Below are 22,711 nucleotides of genomic sequence, written 5' to 3'. Positions count from 1 at the left end.
CCAGTCTTATCTTCCGTTAGAAGACATACCCTTATTTTCACCCAGGCAGCACCCCTGAGGCTAGCATCGGAGCAGCTCATGCTCTGATGCGCTCCCTTGCCCTACGCTAAATCGCGCAGGGAAAGGGCTCTTTTGTTTATCATAACACACTGCCCGGCAGTGTGTTCGGTGATGTCACCGACTCTGATGGGCGGGCTTTAGCACTGCCCTAGCCGTTTTACTGGCTAGGGCAGCACTAAATCCCGGCTATCAGTGCCAGTGATGTCACCCGGCTTCCTGGCAGCCCCATGGAGAGCCCGGGACGTCACCGGACCTCCAAAAAAATCAAAAAATGCTTTTGAGCATCAGAGTATGAACTGCTCCGATGCTCAAGTCAGGGGGGCTGCCTGAGTGAAAATGGAGGAATGTCCAGGTCAAAATCCCAAAAACCTTGGTGAAAGTGTTATGTTTTTTAATTTAACCGCACAAAGAAATTTTTCCCGTTTTTTTCCAAATGGTGCCCTTAAAAATACAACTTATCCTGCAAAAAAACAAGCCCTCAAGAAAAATATAAAAAAGTTGTGGCAATTGGAACCTGGAGAGGAAAAAAATGAAAATGCTAAACCAAAAATGGGCCCGGTACTTAAGGGGTTAATGAATTGGAGACTCTTCTTTTTTTATAGTAATAGTTGGTAGCTTTAGAAATATGTTGCTGTTTGTTGGAGATGTCTTTTGGTTCAAGTGTCATTTATAATTGCTCTAATGCGCCATTCTTCAGACTGTGACCTTAGTAGATAAGGTTCAGTAAATCTTGTTCTTCTGGAGAACCTACTTGGCGATGAGCGCAAAATCCTAGATATTTTATGCATTTTGTTAATGAAGCCAATGTGAAACCTGACTATTTTTTATCTTCTGCTTTATAGGAAAAACCCTTAACAAAATCCCTTCAAAGAGGAGAGGACCCCCTATTTGACCAAGTAAGTTGACGAATGAAGAATTGTGAGGTGGTAGAGTATCCCGCTGTGAGTACAGTGATGTATAGATGTGTTTTGATGAATATTTAGCGGTCTACATGCACATACAGGTATGGCAAGATTGAGTTTGCATTTGGCTCAGATGTTTTTATGATTGAAAACCATGAAGTCCCAGATTGTGAAAACACACATTCAGCTGAATTCAAAATGACCTGAGACTTAAAGGGGTTGTCCGAGTCATTTATTTTGCTCTTTGTATGTTTCTAACTAGGCAAATGAAAGGACTTTACAATTCACTTGCTTTATCTCCAGTTGCTGGTTTCTCAGATTTTAGAGGGTCACATGACCTGTGATATCAGCTTCTCTCCCTGCTCTGATGATTTGTGCACGGGCCTGAAAGAGTGGATATGTGTCTGTACACAAGACATCACTGTGCTGGCCACTCCCCATTCACTGCTGCCTGCTGATTATTGCTCTCTCCCTGGATTATTAAGGAAAAACATTAACCGCTTCAGCTGCACAGACTCAGGGCTGAAGGCTTTACAGAGTAGCTGCAGGCAGTGAGGAGACAAATGCTGGACACAGGAGCTCACAGACTAGAGGAGTTCTGCACAAGAACAGGTAGGGGGAAGATCCTGTGTATCAGCAGTGTCATTGTACAGCTGGGACTTGTAGTCCTACACATACAACATGCTGCTGGGTCTCCCAGCAGGCAGACATGTCACTCAGGGCAGCACTTGTATTCACTCCCTTGGCAGGGCAGGGGGAGGGGCAGAGATCGTTGTTGTCTCAGGTAAACAAAGCGCCAGAAGAGAACCAGGGAAATGAGGAAATATTTTTTTCTCGCCCATTTTCCTTGGGGGACACAGACCTTGGGTATAGCTCAGCTCCCTAGGAGGCGTGACACTAAGTAAAACTGTTAAGCCCCTCCTCCATCAGCTATATCCTCAGCCTGGAGATAGAGGCTACCAGTTTTAGCTTAGTGTCCAAGGAGGCAAGACACTCCCTGCTACTGCAGGGCTGTTTTCTCCTTGATATTTTATTTTTCTAATTTTGTTATTTTACTTTTTCCTAGGGATACCAGAGACGCATGGACCTCTCTGCTCTCCCGGGGTTGAGCTGCGCCAGTGCCAATTTATCTGCACTGCTGCCTCCCCCACAGAAGCAATAGGAGGATCTGGGCAGCAATGGCTCCCCTACATCCCGCCAGCTAGGGGGTCGCCCGCACGCCAAGCCCCTCTACCAGCTTCCTGCCACTGCGGTGCCAGTGGCTGAAGGGGCGACCCTGCTGGAAGGAACTGAGGGTGAAGACGTCGTTCGGTGAGATGGCTATTCCAGCCCATACCCCGTCCCTATTTGCAGCACCTACCCCTCTGGGTAAGGGGGGCACCCGTGGTCGCTTATTCTGAGCGCTCAAGCAGACCCTCCCCAGCTCCCCTCAGGTTATCCTCAGCAGGGGGGCCGCCTTCCTCCACGCCGTTCCCCCCACGCTGCTTTCTTCAGCCCGGCATTCTCTCTCCCTCTCTCCCTTCCCGCCGCCGCCCGCTCCGTTCCGATCGGGGGGCGGGGCTTATGCCCGACATGGGCAGATCGCGGCGGAGCTTGTTTCTCGGCGAAACAGGGGACTTGGTGGCAGAGGGTCACCCACCTGGGCAAATCGCCGCACTCCAGGGGCCTGCGGGCCCTTTATTTTCTGGCATCTGGCTTCTTCTTAGCCCTGAGAGCATTTTCGGCAGCAGGGGGCGTGGCTTACGCGCGTGTCCTGTTGGGGGCGGAGCAAGCGCTGGAGGGGGCGGAGCTTGTTTTCCCCGCGATTCTGCTGAGATTTCCCGCGCTTCCTCACTCCTGACAGGAAGCTGAGACACGGTGGGGGACTCTAAACTCCTGTGTACATCGCTCGGCTTCTGTGGGCGCTATCTGCTGGCTCACTGCTGTTGCTGCTCTCTGCTGCTGCTGATCTGCTCCATCTCTACTCCTGACGTTCTTCTGAGGCACTGGTAGGACAGTTAACCCTCTCCTAACCCTCCTGGTCATAGCTGCTATAACCCTTTGTGGTCTCTGTATTAGAGTACAACCACCTTTCAGCATGTCAGATCCCACGGGTGCCTCCAAACCCTGGTACCATGCCTGTACCGCCTGTAAGGAACTTTTTCCGAGTGGACAATCTGAGCCGCATTGCCTTGCATGTCAGGCCCCGATGCAGGGCCCGCTTCCCGCTGCGACCCCCGGTGCCTCTGAACCCCCTGACTGGGCTAGGTCTCTGTCTCAGGCAGTGGAAAGCCTTACACACGTAGTGGGCCGTCTCGTGGATAGACCGCCTCTCCCGCAGGCTGCCACAATCCCTGTCGCACCCGCTGGGACTACCGTTTCTGCCGCCCCCACTGGTTCCCTGCCTCCCAGCGAATCTTCCAGGGCCCGGCATACTCAGAAACGTTCAAGGGTTGAGCGCACATCTTCTCCAGATGCTTCGCTCTCTCCGCCATGCGTGCGAGCTCAGTCGAGTCTATCCTCTCAAAGGGATACGCTTTTTGAGGGAGAACTGGCGGATTCGGACGTGGACATGGACTCAGAGCTTCCGTCCAAATTGGCGTCCGCGGTGGGGCATCTTATCGCTAGCATCCGTGATACCTTTCAGATACACGATGACCCCCCCAGCTCCGAACAGGCCGGCGTGTCCTTTCTCCGCCCCAGACAGGCCTCCAAGGTTTTTCCCATACACGCTGATTTTTCTTCTGTGGTATCCAAGGCTTGGACCCGGCCTAACGTCCGCTTTATTACACCCAAAAAGCTGGACATTTGCTATCCCTTTCCAGCGGATTCTGTGACCACGTGGACATCCCCGCCTAAGGTTGATCCTCCCGTGGCTCGCCTGTCCAAAAGCACTACTATTCCGGTACAGGACGGATCTTCCCTCCAGTCTGTTGAGGACCGTCGTACGGAATCCCTCTCCAAGGCCATATTTACTGCCTCTGGTTCGGCCCTTAGACCGGTCTTTGCCTCCGCCTGGGTTGGTAAAGCGGTCTCTGAATGGGGTTTGCAACTGGAACGGGAGTTAGGGTCGGACGTCCCTGTTCAGGACCTCCGCTCCTTAGCCCAACTAATTGTTCAGGCCGGAAAATTCGTCTGTGAGGCCTCCCTTGATGCGGGTGCCCTCATTGCCCGTTCTTCTCCCTGGCAGTTTCTGTCAGGAGGGAACTCTGGCTGAAGGTTTGGGCGGCGGACGCCGCTTCCAAACGCTCTTTGGCCGGCCTACCATTTACGGGTTCCCGCCTGTTCGGGACCCGTCTGGACGAACTTATATCAGAGGCCACGGGTGGGAAGAGTACTCTCCTCCCCAGTCCAGGCCAAAGGGCGCCCCCCGTGGTCGCGCTGGTTCGTCCCGGTTTCGGTCCTTTCGCAAGACCACCGGGTCTAGACCCGCGGCCAGTTCTTCTTCCTCTGGCCCAGCCCAAGATAGGCGCAAGAAGCCGTTTTTTCGGACGCAACCTACCTGGCGCAAGTCCCAGCCTGCACGGGCTCCCACAGGCCAGCAGCCCTCTGCCTGAAGGTGCGCCCCCACCCACCCGGGTGGGGGGCCGCCTTCTCCTGTTCAGGAACGTATGGCGGGCCCACATCTCAGACGCATGGGCGCTCGAGATTGTATCTTGCGGATACAAGATCGAATTTGCGTCCATTCCGCCAGACCGTTTCTTCCGATCCCGTCCTCCGCGGGATCCCGTACGAGCGGCCGCCTTCTTCGCGGCTATTCGCTCTCTAATGGACAAGGGTGTCGTCGCCCCCGTGCCTCCGACGGAAAGGTTCAGGGGGTTCTACTCGAACCTCTTTGTGGTTCCCAAGAAGGAAGGCTCAGTGCGACCGATCTTGGACCTAAAACGCCTGAACCGTTTTCTCCGACTACAGAGATTCCGGATGGAGTCTCTCAGGTCCGCAGTGGCCTCCCTGGAAAGAGGGGATTTCATGGTTTCGATCGACATTCAGGATGCATACCTCCACGTTCCGGTTGCTCCATGTCATCACCGCTTCCTGCGCTTCGCGGTGGGGGACGATCACTTCCAATTCGTCGCCCTTCCCTTTGGTCTGGCGACGGCTCCTCGGGTGTTCACCAAGGTCCTGGCCCCTGTCTTGGCCCTTCTACGTTCAAGAAGTGTTTTTCTTCTCCCATACTTGGACGACATCCTGGTCAAGGCACCCTCCTTCTCTCAGGCATCCGGCAGTGTGGACCTCACCCTGGAGACCCTGACGCGGTTCGGTTGGGTTATCAACCACCCCAAGTCTTCCCTTATCCCCTCCAGACGGCTGATCTTCCTGGGGATGCTCCTGGATACAGAGTTGGCGGAGGTCCGCCTCCCGTCGGACAAGCGTCTGGCCCTTCGCGGGTCGGTTCACAGTCTCCTCCGTCATCGCCGCCCTTCCCTCAGATCCAGCATGCGGTTGTTGGGAAAGATGGTTGCCTGTTTCGAAGCGGTGCCGTTCGCACAATTCCGATCCCGCACCTTTCAGAGGGCAATTCTGTCGGCCTGGGACAAATCACCGGGGAGTCTGGACAGGACCTTTCTTCTGCCTCCCCTGGCTCGGGCTTCCCTCAGCTGGTGGTTGCATATCCCTCTAAGGGGGAAGTCCTTCCTCCCACTGAACTGGCTGGTGATTACCACCGATGCCAGCTTACGGGGGTGGGGGGGGGTTTTCCCTCCCCGGTCCGTCCAGGGCGTTTGGTCTCTATCGGAGTCCAGACTTCCAATCAATATTCTGGAACTGAGGGCGATTTTTCTGTCCCTCAGACACTGGACCCATCTACTGAAGGGCCACCCTGTTCGGATCCAATCGGACAATGCCACGGCTGTGGCATACATAAACCATCAGGGAGGCACTCGCAGCGATGCAAGAGGTGACCCTCATTCTCCTCTGGGCGGAGACGCACGTGCCGGCCTTATCTGCGATTTACATCCCGGGGGTGGACAACTGGGCGGCGGATTTCCTCAGCCGGTCCACCATCGACCCGGGAGAATGGTCCCTGCACCCAGAGGTGTTCGAAGCCCTTTGTCTTCGCTGGGGTCGCCCCGACGTGGACCTCATGGCTTCCAAATTCAACCACAAGGTCCCCCTATACCTGGCCAGGGCACGGGACCCGAAGGCATACGGCGCCGACGCGCTCGTCCTTCCGTGGCGCGAATTCTCCCTTCTGTACGTCTTTCCTCCTTTTCCCCTCCTGCCACGGGTTCTTCGGAGGATCGCGGCAGAGGGCGTTCCCGCGATTTTAATCGCCCCGGATTGGCCCCGCCGGTCTTGGTACGCCGACCTAATGTTGCTGTTGGCAGACGCACCGTGGCCACTGCCCTCCAGGGAAGACCTTCTCTCTCAGGGACCGATCTAACACGAGCATTTAGGCTCGCTACGTTTGACGGCGTGGCTATTGAGACCGCCGTCTTAACGCGACGGGGTTTCTCCGCGGACGTAATCCGCACCATGATCCGTGCTCGTAAGCCTGTATCCTCTAGGATCTACTATCGGGTTTGGAGGTCCTATCTGGGGTTCTGTGAGTCCCGGAGCATCCCTCCTCTCCGATTCTCCCTTCCCACACTCCTGTCCTTCCTCCAGTCGGGTCTGGACCTGGGGCTGAGCCTCAGTTCTCTGAAGGGACAGATTTCGGCGCTGTCTATTCTTCTCCAGCGTCCCCTGGCCCCTCTAGGGCCCATTAAGACCTTCTTACAAGGGGTGGCTCACTCTGTTCCGCCGTACCGCCCTCCAGTTCCTTCCTGGGACCTGAATGTGGTGCTCTCGGCGCTCCAATCCGCCCCCTTCGAGCCTTTACGGGAAGTCTCCCTTCGTCTTCTGTCCTGCAAGGTCATCTTTCTTGTGGCCATCACGTCTCTCCGACGGGTGTCGGAGTTAGCGGCTCTTTCTTGCTCCGACCCTTTCCTGGTCTTCCACCAGGATAAGGTTGTGCTTCGGCCTGTCCCGACCTTCCTGCCAAAGGTGGTTTCCGCCTTTCACATCAATGAGGACATCGTCCTTCCGTCGCTCTGTCCCTCTCCTTCCCACCCCAGAGAACGGGAACTGCACCGTCTGGATGTGGTCAGGGCGTTGAGGATTTACTTGGAGGTCACCGGATCCTTTCGGCGCACGGACTCCCTGTTTTTGGTTCCGGAGGGTTCGCGCAAGGGTTTGGCGGTCTCCAAGGTGGCTATTGCCCGTTTCATTAAACTGGCGGTGTCTGAGGCTTATCGAGCCAAGGGCAGAGCTCCGCCTTTCGGCATCACTGCTCATTCCACCAGAGCAGTCGGTGCTTCCTGGGCGCAGAGGCATCGGGCCTCGGCTGAACAGTTGTGCAAGGCAGCCACTTGGTCCTCTCTGCACACTTTCACAAAGTTCTATAGAGTGCATACGCATGCATCAGCGGATGCTGCTTTGGGCCGCCTGGTTTTGCAGGCAGCGGTTTCCTGATGCTCTGGTGGTGTTCCGCCTTGGGTTTGTGGTCCCTCCCTTCTTGGACTGCTCTTGAACGTCCCAAGGTCTGTGTCCCCCAAGGAAAATGGGCGAGAAAAGGAGATTTTTGTATAACTTACCAGTTAAATCTCTTTCTCGCTCTTCCTTGGGGGACACAGCACCCACCCTTCTGTGTTTGGTTACAGGGTTATGGTTTGGCGCCCGTTGGGTTGCTGGTTGGTTGTTCCTGTTATTGGTTGTTTTCCTTTCACTACTTGGACACGCAACTGGTAGCCTCTATCTCCAGGCTGAGGATATAGCTGATGGAGGAGGGGCTTAACAGTTTTACTTAGTGTCACGCCTCCTAGGGAGCTGAGCTATACCCAAGGTCTGTGTCCCCCAAGGAAGAGCGAGAAAGAGATTTAACTGGTAAGTTATACAAAAATCTCCTTTTTTTTTTTACCTAAAACTTGCTTAACTCAGTTATATATTGCTGCCCATCAGATTTACAGTGCTATTTATTTTAATTTTTTTCATTACTCGGGCAACGCCTTTAAAGGGCATCGGACACCAGTGACCTCCCTATCCAACTGTCTGCATGGACACATGCACACACGGACAAAATTGCTGCTATTCTTCCGTTAAAGAGAAAATCAGACATTGCTTTTGAATTGTGGTTCAACAAAATAATTTATAAAACAAATGAATTAAACTGGGCTGGACAAAAATGACGGCACCCTTTAACTTAATATTTTGTTACACAAGCTATTGAGGCAATCACTGTAATCAAACAATTTCTGTAACACTCAATGAGACTTTTGCACCTGTCCGCAGGTATTTTGAGCAAAATGCTCCAGCTATCTGAGGTGTTTTGTGTCAGTCTTGTTGGAGGCCAAGCTTTCTGTCACTAGGCAGCACACTTTGGTCCAGAATGTCTTGATAGTCTTGAGATTTCATTGTACCCTGCACAGATTAAAGACAACAGCCCCAAAACAAAACTGGGCCTCCTCCATGTTTCACAATAGGTGCAATGTTCTTCTCTTATTTTTGAGTCTGTGAACATAAAAAAGCTTTAATTTTGTCTAATATGTCCAAAGGACATTCTCCCAGAAGCTTTGTGGCTTGTCAATATGCATTTTGGCAAATTTCAGTCTCTCTTTATGATTTGCTTTCAACGGTGGTTTCCTCCTTGGTCGTCTTCCATTTGGTCCACTTTGGCTAAGACAGCAACGGATAGTACAATCTGACACTGATGTATCTTGACCTTGGAGTTCACCTCTAATATCTTTGGAAGTTGTTCTGGGCTTTTTGGTTAACATTCGTATTATTCATCTCTTCAATTTGTCATCAAGCTGTTTGGAGATGGTCTTATAGCCTTTACCTTTAACATGTTTGTCTATAATTTTCTTTCTAATCTCCTGAGACAACTCTCTCCTTAGCTTTCTTTGGTCCATGTTCAGTGTGGTGCACACCATGATGCCAAACAGCACAGTGACTACTTTTCACTCTGTAAATAGGCAGACTGACTGATTACAAGTTTGAAGACACCTTAATTACAGGACATACCTAAATTTAACATGTCCCTATGGTCAAATTATTTTCAATCTTTTCTAGGGGTACCGTATTTTTTTTCCCAGGCCAGTTTCTTTATTTTTTTATTATTATTATTATTATTATTATTATTATTATTCTTTTGAACCACAATTGAAGGGCAAGGTTTAATTTTTATTAGCTAATTTTTTTTATATTATTTTTTATTATTACTTTTGTCAATTTCAAGTTTCTTTCAGTGACCATTGTAGGTTTTTTTCTTCTTTAATGGAAGAGTACCAACAATTTTGTCCCTGCTTATAGCTGTGTTTCACCTGATTTAAGTCGTTTTTTTCTTTTGTTAATCTGAGGCTCTGTCCCCGAGTTATGAAACTTTTTCTTAATATTCAAATTAGATGTTGCCATTTTTCTTATTGCCCCCAAGCTCCACTCGTTTCTGTGGCCAGACCCTCTTCTTGCTGCTTTGATTAACAGGGCCAGGCAGTGGGAAAGCAGCAAGGGAGAGGCGGGCCACAGAAAGGAGTGGAGCTTGGGTGCAACAAGAACAATGGTGACACCCCCATTGCACCTAAGGCCAAATTTGCATATTAAAGTGGTTGCCCAGGATTGGGGAGATTGGTGTAAGTGTACTAGACTGACATACATATTACACACATGTATGTCCTACCTTTGCCACACATTTCTGAAGCCCCGTTTTGATATAGCAAATTCTTAGCCGGAAGTGCCTATTTTCTTATACTCAGTGACGTATCTGGTCCCTTGCAGGCGAGCTAAGTCTCTTCTTCCTCTTCGCAGGGAGCCTGTTGACATCACTGTCAGTCTAAGTAATTATGCAGAGCGTACGGAGGGGCGGTAACTAGGCTGGCAGACAAATAGACAGCGATGTGCTTGGTGAGCAGAGAGAAGGCTGCGGCGCTACTGCCAACGTCAGTGCCTTCTCAAACAGCTGATTGATGGGGTCCTGGGTGTCGGACCCTCACCGATCAGTAACAATATCTCAGAAAATCCCTTTAAACTTCCTACACCCCTCAGCCAATCCCTACCCTATTGCTCTAATACCAACTCAACCCACTCCACTGGCTCAGCTAATTAACCCCTTCTTTAATCCTGTCATGTCGGGCCTGCTCTAAGCTGCACTCGCTTGTACCTATTCTAAACACTGTATGATACTTTTTTTAAATTACATTCTAAGTGTACCTGCATAGTATATGAATTAGGTAGTCTGCAGGACTTCTTCTATTCAGCTCCTATCTAACCTCCAGCTTTTTGACTGAGATCTTTTGTTCTCTTCCACTTCTTGCCCGTTGCTTCTGAAATCTCGGGAGACCAGAGGAGGAGCAGGCACTGTAGTTCTGTGAAGCTGGGCTTGTGTACAGGGTGGTTACATCAAGCAGACTTTTGTGGACAGATCCAGACAAAATCTCGGTCACTTTTGCTACCCTGATTCATGAATTTGCTGAACTTTTTCAGGATGAAGCTTCCTGATGGGCATCGTCTAATTTACATGTGACTCGGGAGTGCACGTTAAATTGCAAAGATGTCAAACATTGAATACCGAGGAACGATTTCTTTGCTCTACATCCTAGTATGATTGGTTTGGGTGCCAAAACTGAGATGATCGGTTCTCTATGAATGTCGTCGGCCCCATACATACTACCATAGCCGGTATAGATGTGATATGAGGAGCTATGGCATTTTTATGAGCAGAAGCTAGGAGTAGATTGTAACAGAGAGTATATTTTCTACTCCTTGTTATGGCTCAGAAAGTTGCATCAAAAGCTGTACTGTGTAATCATGGCCTTCATAAAGCACCGGGTGCAGGTCGAGGCCAAAATCCTGGTTTTATTGACCGAAGTCCAGTGGGGCAGAGGAACTTGTATATAATGTTGTATCCACAGTCATTGAACATGTGCCCAAAACCCATGTCAGTTTTGGCACGTTGGTGTAGTTCTAGCTCTGCTTTAATGAAAGGAGTCATTTGTTCTTGCAAATCAATTAAGTATGTTCCTCCTTTCCTCCTTCATTGCTGTTCTTGAACGGAACCCTTCTCCAGTCTGGTGGCTTTTTCAGATACGGCGACCATGAAGTAAACAGTCTCAATGGGCCAACTATAATAATGGCTTTGCTTATTGAAGAACAGGATTTCTCTTTTTCTTTTTTCTTTTTTTTGCACTGACTTGTTGGTATAAGAGTCCTGGCTGGAATTAAAAAAACTTCCCCTTGAATTAGTGATCTTATCACATTCACAGCTTTGGCCAAAGATAAATTACTTTGACCTCACCAGAATAATGTTGGATTGAGAGACTTAGTGTGTGAAGTCCAACCATTAAAGTATTGTACAAAAACATAAAGGGGCAAGGTTTTCAGAGGCCAGTGTGCTTTTTCTTTTTAGCAGTCAGATACTAAGCGGGCATATGGCTATAGGGGGTGCATAAGTCAGTTTGGGCCCTAGTTCCTAGGGGCATAGGTGAAAAGTTTGGTATGAGGCCCTGCACTTTCTAATTAACCCCAACATTTACCATGAACCCTGCCTCCCTACCAAATATCAGCCCTTGGCCTTCTCTCAAAAGGCAGGATTTGAAGTGGCGGGTGGTTTCTTGAGCTCATGGCTCAGGATTTGAAGGGGTGGATGGTGTCCTGAGCTCATGGCCCAGAGGTGCCTTGCTGCCCCTGTGACATTGCCCCTTTCAGGTTCATCTTGAGTCACTACTGTGACACAAGAGAAATGGTTGGGTTGTGGGTTCCAGTGTACAGGGGTGGACGGAAGAGCGCTCATCAGGGGGTTCTGTGAACTCACACATTTTTTGCACTCCTATTTATAGAAATACCTATTCTCATCCACAGTAGGGATCAGAATAGGACATTCTATAATTTGCGGAATAGGAAAGTGGATATGTGAAAAATACAAACGTGTGCATTGCCCAATATAAATGAATGGACCAGTGTGGCATCTTCAAAACACATGGCTAGCACATGGATGGAAAGTACAGTCAAGTGCTTGAAGCGTAACCACCAGATGTGTCATGTTCTGTTTTTTCAGGTTCTAGTTTAGCCTTGGGTCAGAGTCAGGCTCAGACTGGCCCACAGGGGTACAGGTGAATCCCCTGGTCGGCCCCTAGTCTCCCACCCCTACACAAGTGGCACATCACACAGTAGATTTACTGCACTACATACATATATTCAATGTAGAGCACCTCAACCATCCTATGTTCAAATAAAAACTGGGTAGATTATTAAAGAAACTACCAGCTTATTATTATAGACATGATCAGAGCTGAGATGACTTTTGGGTATAGAGGAAAGCTGCCAGTGTCCTCTTTTCCCCATGACCTACCTTATTTAAAGTTGCTGCAGGGACCCCCATATTCAATCATCTGGTAGCATCTTGCTGATTGTGTGAGCAGGTGATATTTGAATGTATCTGTATGGTGGGCCCCCAAAATAAATGTTACTGGTTGTCCATAGGCTCCCCAGTCCGACACTGGTCAGAGTAATAAACGTGTCAGAGGATTGGGAGGTTTCCCAGGGTCCCCAGATTTGGGGGAATTTTTGAGCAGTTCCAGGAGGATGGAGTGCCAATTCCTTCCAGGCGGTAAAGCAGTTTGACTTTTCCTAACCATTTTGGAATGGTGGGACACATCATTGTCCTCCACATTGGGGAAAACCTGAAGCTTAGCACTAGGAATAAGGTGTGAACGTAACATACCGTATTTGTCTGACGCCTTACATGTTTAATTAGGGAGTTTAAAAAACTGTCTTGGGGGCTTACCTACCAAAACTTATATTCTGTATATTGTCCTGCTTGCTGGAATTATTGTATGGATGGATTATTGTTTGGAGATGGATTATATACAGTGTAAGGGCTCATGCACACGTTTGTTGCCTCTTTTGTAGTCTGCAAATTGTGGATCCGCAAAACACGGATACCGTCTGGGCCATGATAGAACAGTTCAATCCCTGTCCGCAATGCGGACAAGAATAGAACATGTTCTCTATTTTTGCGGATGTCACAGAACGGACATACGGATGCGCTCAGCACACGGTTTGCTGTCCGCATCTTTTGTGGCCCCGATGAAATGAATGGGTCCGCAGACAAAAAATATGTTCATGTGCATGAGACCTAACAGAGGAGGTTGATCATACGGTCTCTCCATTTCTTCTCAGTATGGGCTTCTTTGTTACTTTCATGGAAGAAACTTTAAATATAGCTGAATTTTATAACGCATGATTTCCAAGAGCTGGAAATACAAAAATGGCTGGGGCACAAAACTACCAGAAATAGATTCCTCCCACACGTTTCCCACTGTGACTAGACCGCTCATTCATTCAGTTGTGAACACTCAAGTACAGTGACGCTGGAGACACCTAGGACTATGACGGCCTCGGCGTGTGCCAGGAAGAGTTTGAGGTCTATAAAATCGGCTTAATGTATTTAGGGGAAGAAGAAATATCCATCATAAATTCTCTGTAAAATATCTGACCCCGAAGTATAAAGTGCACATTCTGCACTAATGGTGGTTGTATGAAATGACGCCAGTCTTGAAGATTTTTTCTTTTTCTTACTCTATTATAAATAATTCGGGTCTGGCTCTCTAATAATATTCCGAACCTATCTCATCTGATATCCCTTATCAGACTAATGTTTATATACAGTATAAAGAACTTTTATTTTTTATTTTTTTCCCTTCTTCCGCCCGAGCTTCCACCGGATATTCTTGTGGTTTTGATGAAGTTATATAATTACGTTTGGATATAATTGTTTAATGACGATATCTTTATAGATTAAATTAATGATGGAAATGTAATAAAATATTTAAAGAAAAAAAAACTATGAACCCTTCCAAAATGTTTTTGCTCACAGCTAATTGCCTTATACTAGGAAAAAGGGCATTGCTTCTTTGATTGGAAATTTGGTGTTAATCTCTGTGTTCCTACAGCCCAAATCAGTTGAGGTCACTTATGAAGTAGCTTCTCTCTAGCAGAGGAGTATCTCTCACTAGGTACTGCTACTTCTTAAATAGCATTGCACATAAGACCTCGCATATATGGAGTTCTTTCACTCTGAATCCAAAGTGGAAACCACATTGGAATCAGCATGGAAAAACAACCTCAAATCAGCCTCTCTAGACGCGGCCAAGACCAAGCCCTGCTGTGGTTTTTGCACTGGAAAGAGCGCTGAGACCACGACTGGTGACCACACACTGTTTATCCCCATTGAGTAAGGCTAATCGGTGTGCGGAATGCAGTAGAACCTGCGGCAGAAACCCAAGGTTCAGCCTCTGCTTTCTGCCATGGCTTCGACAGGCAAATTACTTGTCGGATTTTTCCAACGGGTATTTTGCCCGTGTAAATGTACCCAAAAGGGGGTTTCCAGCCTCTCGATATTGATGAACTATATCAGATCCGAGGGGGTCAGACACCTGGCATACCCCACCGATCAGCCATTTTGGACTGCTGCCAATGGCAGAAACAAAACATTGGATGTTGCTGGTAGCAGGAGGGTCTGTCCGCTGAGTAGTGGCCGTGCCATTGTACTGCAGATCAGTTCCCATTCACGTCTACTGCCAGAAAACTCCTTAAAGGGGTTCTCCGGGAATTAAGAAAATGAAAATACTTAAATATTACTTCATTATAAATACAGATGATAAGATCTTTAGCTGAATCTCTGTAGGAGGGGAGTTCATGAGGAGATGTGGCTGACGAGCAGCAGCACTTGTATGTAGTCTCCATTACCACAGTCTGTCCTGTCCATCCTCTCTGTACTTAATTTCTCCTCATGAACTCCATTCCCACAAAGTTTCAGCTAAATATCATATTAAACTGTATTCAGGATCATAATCCCTGACAAGCAGAGCAGAGCAGAGAGGAGGATGAGGCAGCTCTTTACCTCAGTGTTGTGAAGTAACTTGTCCTCCTGTGCGATTAGGACAGATTTTGTGTGCACTAATAGGACGGCGGCCATTTTGTTTCTCCTAATCATTGTTCCCTAGACAAAACGAGCCATTATAACTAATGTAAGGTATTTGGGAATATATTTATAATAAAGTAATATTTACATATTTTAATTTTCTTAATTCCCGAAGAACCCCTTTAAAGTCATTTCCTTTTAAGGCATAAGAACATCTTAGAAGGGGGGTTCCTCACTTGGCCCCTCCTCTATCTAACCATTGCTAAACATTGCATACAGAGAGCTCCTCCAGCAGGCCCAGCCGTCCATGTAGAGCACAGTCAACTTCTACAAGAAAACATATAGCTAGCAGCTGCTTCCCCTGCCAATAAATTGCTGATTACTTGGGCTACTGAAATACACACACAGGGTTTGTATGGACATATACATATAGTTATTGACTATTTTTTTTTGTCTTCTATTACTATATTTTGTTCTATTTTTTTATTCTACATGTTGTGAGTATCCATTCCTGCATTTTACACAGCTTTTGGCTGAACAGCCATTTCTCCTGACACCCATAGCTTAGCTGTGTGTGCATAATTCTCACTGGGGAGAGAGGGTTAACTTAAGATTATGCCATCAGAAAATGTCCCATTGTTTAACATCTTTTTGAAGACTTTTTGGTGGTTATTTTTAATTTTCTATGTCAATATCTATAGTTAAACAAAAACCATAAAATCCTGTGGTTTTCACAATGGCCACTAAGCCTAATAACAGGTGCCAATTCTTGTTCTGTACAGGTCCCTTTACTGCAGTTATCTGCTTATTTATACACAGAGGTGACCTCTTTACCGGCAGGATTAGAGTCTCTGATAAGACAGGATCCACCATTCACAACAGGTGATACAAATCTTATCTATTCTCTCCTTGTACAATGACCTCTGCACAGGTCACAGAACATGCCTAGAAAACTCTCCCATAGAAGTCAATGAGGTCCCCTCCTGACCATTGTGTCTATGGCCCATGGGGCTGCCGCAAAGCAATTTTCTTAATACTTTCTAATTGCTGTTAAGAACAGTCCAGGCAATATGGCTGCCCCCATAATCATGTTCAGGAAATAGAATAAAGAAATCTGCAATCAGAAAATTAAAACAGATTAGAAAAAAAGGAGATGTGCTGCTATGGACTCCATTGAGGGGGAGGGACAATCAGGGTTTTGACAGCGAGCGTAGAACTGCTTGCTGTACTATTCTTACCGTCGGCACTGACGAAATTGCAGACAGATTCTCTAAGGCCTCTTTCACACGGGCGAGATTTCCGCATGGGTGCAATGCGTGACGTAAACGCATTGCACCTGCCCTGAATCCAGACCCATTCACTTCTATGGGGCTGTGCACACGAGCCGTGATTTTTCACGCAACGCAGGCCCCATAGAAGTGAATGGGGCTGCGTCAAAATCGCAAGCAAGTGCGGATGCGGTGCGATTTTCACGCACTGTTGCTAGGAGACGATCGGGATGGGGACCCGATCATTATTATTTTCCCTTATAACATGGTTAGAAGGGAAAATAATAGCATTCTGAATACAGAATGCTAAGTAAAATAGGGCTGGAGGGGATAAAACTAAATAGAAAAGAATTTAACTCACCTTAATCCACTTGCTCACGCAGCCGGCATCTCTTCTGTCGTCGTCTTTGCTGTGTACAGGAAAAGGACCTGTGGTGACGTCACTCCGGTCATCACATGGTCCGTCGCATGGCCCATCACACGGCCCATCACACGGCCCATCGCCGTGGTAAAAGATCATGTGATGGACCATGTGATGACCGGAATGACGTCACAACAGGTCCTTTTCCTGTACACAGCAAAAAAGAAGACAGAAGTGAAGCCGGGCTGCGCGATCAAGTGGATTAAGGAGAGTTAAATTATTATTTATTTATTTTTTAACCCCTCCAGCCCTATTTTACTATACATTCTGTATTCAGAATGTATTATTTTCCCTTAAACCTTAGTTATAAGGGAAAATAATAGCAATCTACACAACCCCGATCCCAAACCCGAACTTCTGTGCCGATTTTTCTCACGCGCAAGTGCAAAACGCATTGCAATGTTTTGCACTTGCGCGGAAAAATCGTGCATGTTCCCGCAACGCCCCCGCGCCTTTTCCCGCAACGCCCGTGTGAAACCAGCCTAAATGTTGTCTCCTACGAAAATGGAAACCGCTAAAACTTGAGGCTCTAAATATTTTTTTTTTTTTTACTTGCACAGCACTGGATCTATTCACATTTCAATCGTTCTAGTATTTTCTTTTCAGGGCAATGATATAGTAAATTCCGTTATAAGGCAGTCTGATCCATTAGGCTGCATTCACATCTCCGGTGAACATTTCTGGCAGGTTGTTTCAGCAGAGATCTGGCATTGCCAGATTCAACAGATCACTGCTGGATCCCTATTGACAATAATGTGATCCGGCTGCTTTGTGCAGCATATTTTGTCCGGCCGACGGCCGGCTCCTAGATCATCGGTAACGGAGATGTGAAAGCAGCCTTAAGATTTGTCAGCATTTAGACGGCCGTATGCTGTCCGCAAAAATGCGGATCTGTTTTTTTCCGGACAGTTCAGCATGTCTGCAAAAAGAACTGATAGCATTCCGTATTTTTGCAGACCCATAGACTTCAATGGGGCCACATCCTGATTTTCACTGACAAGTATAGGACATGTTTCATTTGTTTTGCGTAGCCGTGGAATGGAAGAAAAGGACTCCATAGAAGTGAATAGATCAGCATCTAATCCGAAAAAAACTGTATATGATCGTCTGAATGAACCCTTAGGCTGGTTTCACACGGGCGTTGCGGGAAAAGGTGCGGGTGCGTTGCGGGAACATGCACGATTTTACTGCACAAGTGCAAAACATTGTAATGTGTTTTGCACGCGCGTGAGAAAAATCGGCATGTTTGGTACCCGAACTTCTTTGGGTTAGGTATTCTGTAGATTGTATTATTTTCCCTTATAACATGGTTATAAGGGAAAATAATAGCATTCTTAATACAGAATGCATAGTACAATAGCGCTGGAGGGGTTAAAAAAATAATAATAATAATTTAACTCGCCTTAATCCACTTGATCGCGCAGCCGGCATCTCTTCTGTCTTCTTCTTTGCTGTGCACAGGAATAGGACCTTTGATGACATCACTGCTCACGTGGTCCAATCACCATGGTGAGGGACCATGTGATTGGATCATGTGATGTGACGTCACCACAGGTCCTTAGCCAGCAGCTCAAGATTACAGAAGAAGACAGAGATCCGCAACTACGCAATCAAGTGGACTCGGTGAGTTAATTTTATTTTTAACCCCTCCATCACTATTTTATTTTGCATTCTGTATTCAGAATGCTATTATTTTCCCTTATAACCATGTTATAAGAGAAAATAATACAGATCGGGTCCCCAGCCCGATCGTCACCTAGAAACCATGAGTGAAAATCACACCGCATCCGCCCTTGCTTGTGGATGCTTGCGATTGTCATGCGGCCCCCATTCACTTCTATGGGGCCTGCGTTGCGTGAAAAACGCTGAATATAGAGCATGCTGCGGTTTTCACGCAACGCACAAGTGATGCGTGAAAATCAACGCTCATGTGCACAGCCCCATAGAAATGAATGGGTCAGGATTCAGTGCGGGTGCAATGCGTTCAACGCGTGAAAGGGGCCTTATAGGCTAAGATGATGCCAGATTATGGAGAGCGCCCTGTCCACACAGCCTGATGTGTCATATTTAGAAATAATTCTAACGCCAACCTATATTACAGGATAATCCTATACCAGACAAGAATATTCACATGCCGGGGAGGACGATGTTCTAAACGAGTATGGGAAAAGGAAATGGTTTACAGCAATTCACATAAATTGCTTCCCACCTTTTGCCCTCTGCTCCCTGTGCTTGGATATTTAGCTTATTCCCCTCTCCGCTCGGTATTTTTAGCTCTATGATTTAGTTCCATGTGATCCACCCAGGATTTTATTACATCATGACTATAAGCAGCTTTATACAAAGGTACTTTCTGGGTGGATATGCAAGCCACTTATAACAGAGGAAAAAGGAAAATCTGTATAGGGCTGCAGTCAATGTTTCATCACCGATGACGTCATCCTTTCATCTCAGACGTGACCAGAACGCTGGGTAGATGATAACAGCCTCGACACAAAAAGATAGACGACGCTGTGAACAGCCCGAAGCTTAGCCAGACACTTGAACGACGTCTTGCAGCGATGAAGACATTTGGCAGCCTGTTAATGGCAATGTGCACAGGACTTAATGAGGTCAGAAAAGGAAGAACTGGTTATCTTCCTAATGTTCTGTTCCTCGGAGATGGACTTTCTTCTCATCTGTGCTCATTTTACATTGGATTCTAATTGGGTTTCTAAGGAAAACACAAAAGAAACTCAGTGAAACTTGTTTGCTTTTATCTTTAATGGTTCAGTCATTTTTCATTCCAGCCTTTTGATTATTCTTGTGTAACCGACTGTCGTGCATTGTCAAAGTCATTCAGAGTTTTTTTTAGGCACACCAGCCGGTATGAGGTTCATGAGATACTTCCACCAAATAACTCATTGATTCAACAAGTTAAAGAGGACCTGTCCAAAATGGAGATGACCATTTTCCTTTAAAGGGGTTGTCTCACTATAGGAAAAAGTGCCGATGTGTGTGCGGTGCCACAGTCCTGGCCACTAAATAGGCTGCCACTTTTTCCTATAGTGTGCAAGCACAACCACCACTGATGGATTGCAGGGTGGTTGTAACCGTGGAAACGAGCAGTGTATAATGTGATGGAAAAATGAATCAAGTCAGCCAAGGAGGCAATATGGACAATCACAGTACATTAGTAAGTGCCTTCTATTAACTTTCGCTGCATAATAAATGCTATTTGCTGAAGTGAGACAACCCCTTTAAAGAGGACCTGTCACCTCTCCTGACGTGCTGGTAACACCCATCTGGGCCTTCATTGCACACTGGTTGTAATTCATAACTTCTAGTATGCTACAACATAGTCATAAGAATAGATGTTGCAGAATCGTTAATACATGAGGAATACAAGTAGTTACTAAACAGACATGTCGAGAGAGGTGACTGGTCCACCTGTACAGTTGCCTATGTAACACCGAAAGGTTCTTAGATACTTCATGTGCCCCCACTTTAAAGTCCGAAATAAGTTATTCATTCGATTGCCTGGGGTCCACCTCCATCTTCAGTTCTTAAAGGGGTTTCGCCACGTCAGCAAATAGCATTTATTATGCAGATAAAGTTTCCATGGTTACGACCACCCTGCAGTCCAGCAGTGGCCGTGCTTGTGCACTATAGTAGAAAAGCACTAGCCTACATGAGCTCCCACACTCCAGGCCACCAGAGATGCCGACACTTTTTCCTATAGTGTGCAAGCACGACCACCACTGATGGATTGCAGTGTGGTCATAACCATGGATACGAGCAGTGTGTTATGTGATTAATCCAGCCAGCAAAGGAGACAATATGGATAGTCACAATACATTAGTAGGTGCCTTGTATTAACTTTCTCTACATGATAAATGGATGCGGACAGCACACATATAACATTTGTGTGCTGTCCACATTTGTTTGCGGCCCCATAGAAATGAATGGGTCTACATTTGAGGGAGGAAATCGGAGGAAACCCACACAAACACGGGGAGAACATACAAGCTCCATGCAGATGTTGTCCTTGGTCAGATTCCAACCCAGGACCTCCTTGCTGCAAGGCACCAGTGCTAACCACTGAGCCTCCATTTGTCGATTGTTAAAAGGGCTTAAGCTTTGAAGGCTGTATGATGATCTGCGCCTGCCTATGTAACACAGGTAAAATAATTTGGACACCAAACTGTTAAAAGCAATTTGTCGTCCTGGTATATGCCTGCTAGACTCCGAATTCAATATTGAAGACCCTCCTGCAAAAAGAGCATTTCATGGCACAAAAATGACAAAATTCTTTTTTTTTTTTTTTTTTTTCTGCTCGACCTGCTGTGCCTGAGTTTTAAGGCGTTCATTTATGATGGAAGAATATGATCATTTAGTGCAACAAGGGCATATTTATATAGGAGCGCCCTCCCTTCCACCACCAGCACAGAGCCCGGATTCATCTCCTCATTGGGGTTCCTTCCAATAAATGAATGGGTTGAGCAACCAGCTTGCCGGCTAGACTTCCCTCCCTTCCTGTTCCAGAAGAGCCAGGTTTTCAGTGAAATCCCACCCTTCCTTCCTGCACGGACTTGAAAGAGAATGAGATGCATATGTGCATATAGCATTATTTACTTGCATGTATGCTGACCTTTATTCCATTCATGGAGCATCGCCCCGTATATATGAGACGGGACTGTGAAGCATCTGTTCTTGTGAATGAAAGCCTTAAAGTTGTGTCTGTGGGTGTGGGATGTGGGCTACACCTTGTCAGTCAGCGGCAGTCTGCTTTTATAAGGCATCTTATGCTGTTACCACCTGTGTGTGTGTGTGTGTATATATATATATATATATATATATATATATATATATATATATATATATATATATATATTAGTGTGTGTGTGTGTATATATGGAAAGGGTTATCATATCACAGCTAGAGTACAGGAAAACTAGCTCAGTTGCCCATAGCAACCAATCAGATTCCACCTTTCATTTTTTAGAGCTCCTTTAGGAAATGAAAGATGGAATCTGATTGGTTGCTATGGGCAACTAAGCCAGTTTCCCTTTACATCAGTTTTGATAAACCTTCCTCCTATGTGTGTATGCGTCTGTGTGTGTGTGTGTGTGTGTGTGTGTGTGTGTATATATATATATATCTGGTATGTTGCATACTAAGATATTATGGACTACTTCGGGCTGTTTTTCACAGATAGAGAAAAAGGAAAAAAAAATAGACAGAAATGGCTGTTTTACACAGGCCAGTGATTGGAAATTAAACCAATATAGAAATCGGGGGGCACATTAAGATATGAGTGCCGATCCCTAGTCCGTCATAATGACACTACATAAAAAAACTAGAAGGACTATAGAAATATGCCCCACATCTAATATCTAAAAAATATAACCATGCACACTGCACGGGAGGCGAACGATTGCTGTTGCGATCATTCATCCCCCCCCCCCCCCCCCCCATTCAGTTTGCAGATTGTCAGGGACACATCCTCTGTTTTATATGGGGCAATGTGCTGCTGATAAATGACCACATTAAAGATTCAGTCACCTCATCGGCGACATTTTAAATGGGGCAATGATCAGGAATGACCGTTTTTCATTCCCGATTGTGTAAAAAGGCCCTGAGGGTACGTTCAAATTAATGTTAGAAATCAGTCACCACCATATCCGGCATAGCCGCATAATGCCAGGAACCGCTGGATCCCCATTGACTATAATGGGATCTGGCGGTGACCCAGCCACTTTCCGACATAAGTGCCGGACTTTGCCTGGAAAAATGCAGCTGCATCCAGCAGTTTTTGTCCAGCCCACAGCCGGCTGACGTATCGGCTAACGCCAGGGAGATGAATGGCTGTAGCAGTCGGCCGGCTTTATGAAATGCCAGTGACTTCCTTGCTGATTCGCCGTCTACATGACAGTAATATGGTCGTATTGTCTCATTTGTCCTAATACCGTTGTGTTCTCTTGCCAGGTAATAAGCTCAATGAGCTCATTGTCCGACTATTGCTTGCCCTCCATACTGCGCACCTTGTTCGACTGGTACAAACGTCAGAATGGGATTGAAGACGAGTCGCATGAGTACAGGCCAAGGACAAACACCAAATCCAAATGGTAAGCATGCCAGGAATAAGAGATGCATGATGACATGAAGGCAGGCATTGTATAGATACGCGTGGCCATTCCTACGGCTT

General features: G+C 46.8%; 1 protein-coding gene across 7 annotated transcripts in view; it reads left to right on the top strand.

The window, feature by feature from the left end:
- FRY (FRY microtubule binding protein) overlaps window positions 1-22,711 on the top strand; it is a 264,523-nt gene that overhangs the window by 101,335 nt on the left and 140,477 nt on the right. For all 7 annotated transcript variants that reach the window (XM_044284644.1, XM_044284646.1, XM_044284645.1 and 4 more), the window contains exons 3-4: window positions 903-956; window positions 22,492-22,631. In XM_044284644.1, the coding sequence (XP_044140579.1) occupies window positions 903-956; window positions 22,492-22,631 (194 nt within the window). The remainder of the gene's footprint in view (window positions 1-902; window positions 957-22,491; window positions 22,632-22,711) is intronic.

Source organism: Bufo gargarizans, chromosome 3 (genome assembly GCF_014858855.1).
Source record: "Bufo gargarizans isolate SCDJY-AF-19 chromosome 3, ASM1485885v1, whole genome shotgun sequence".
Lineage (NCBI taxonomy): Eukaryota > Metazoa > Chordata > Amphibia > Anura > Bufonidae > Bufo > Bufo gargarizans.
Note: the sequence above shows the minus strand (reverse complement) of the source record. Positions and strands in the feature narration are given on the sequence as shown.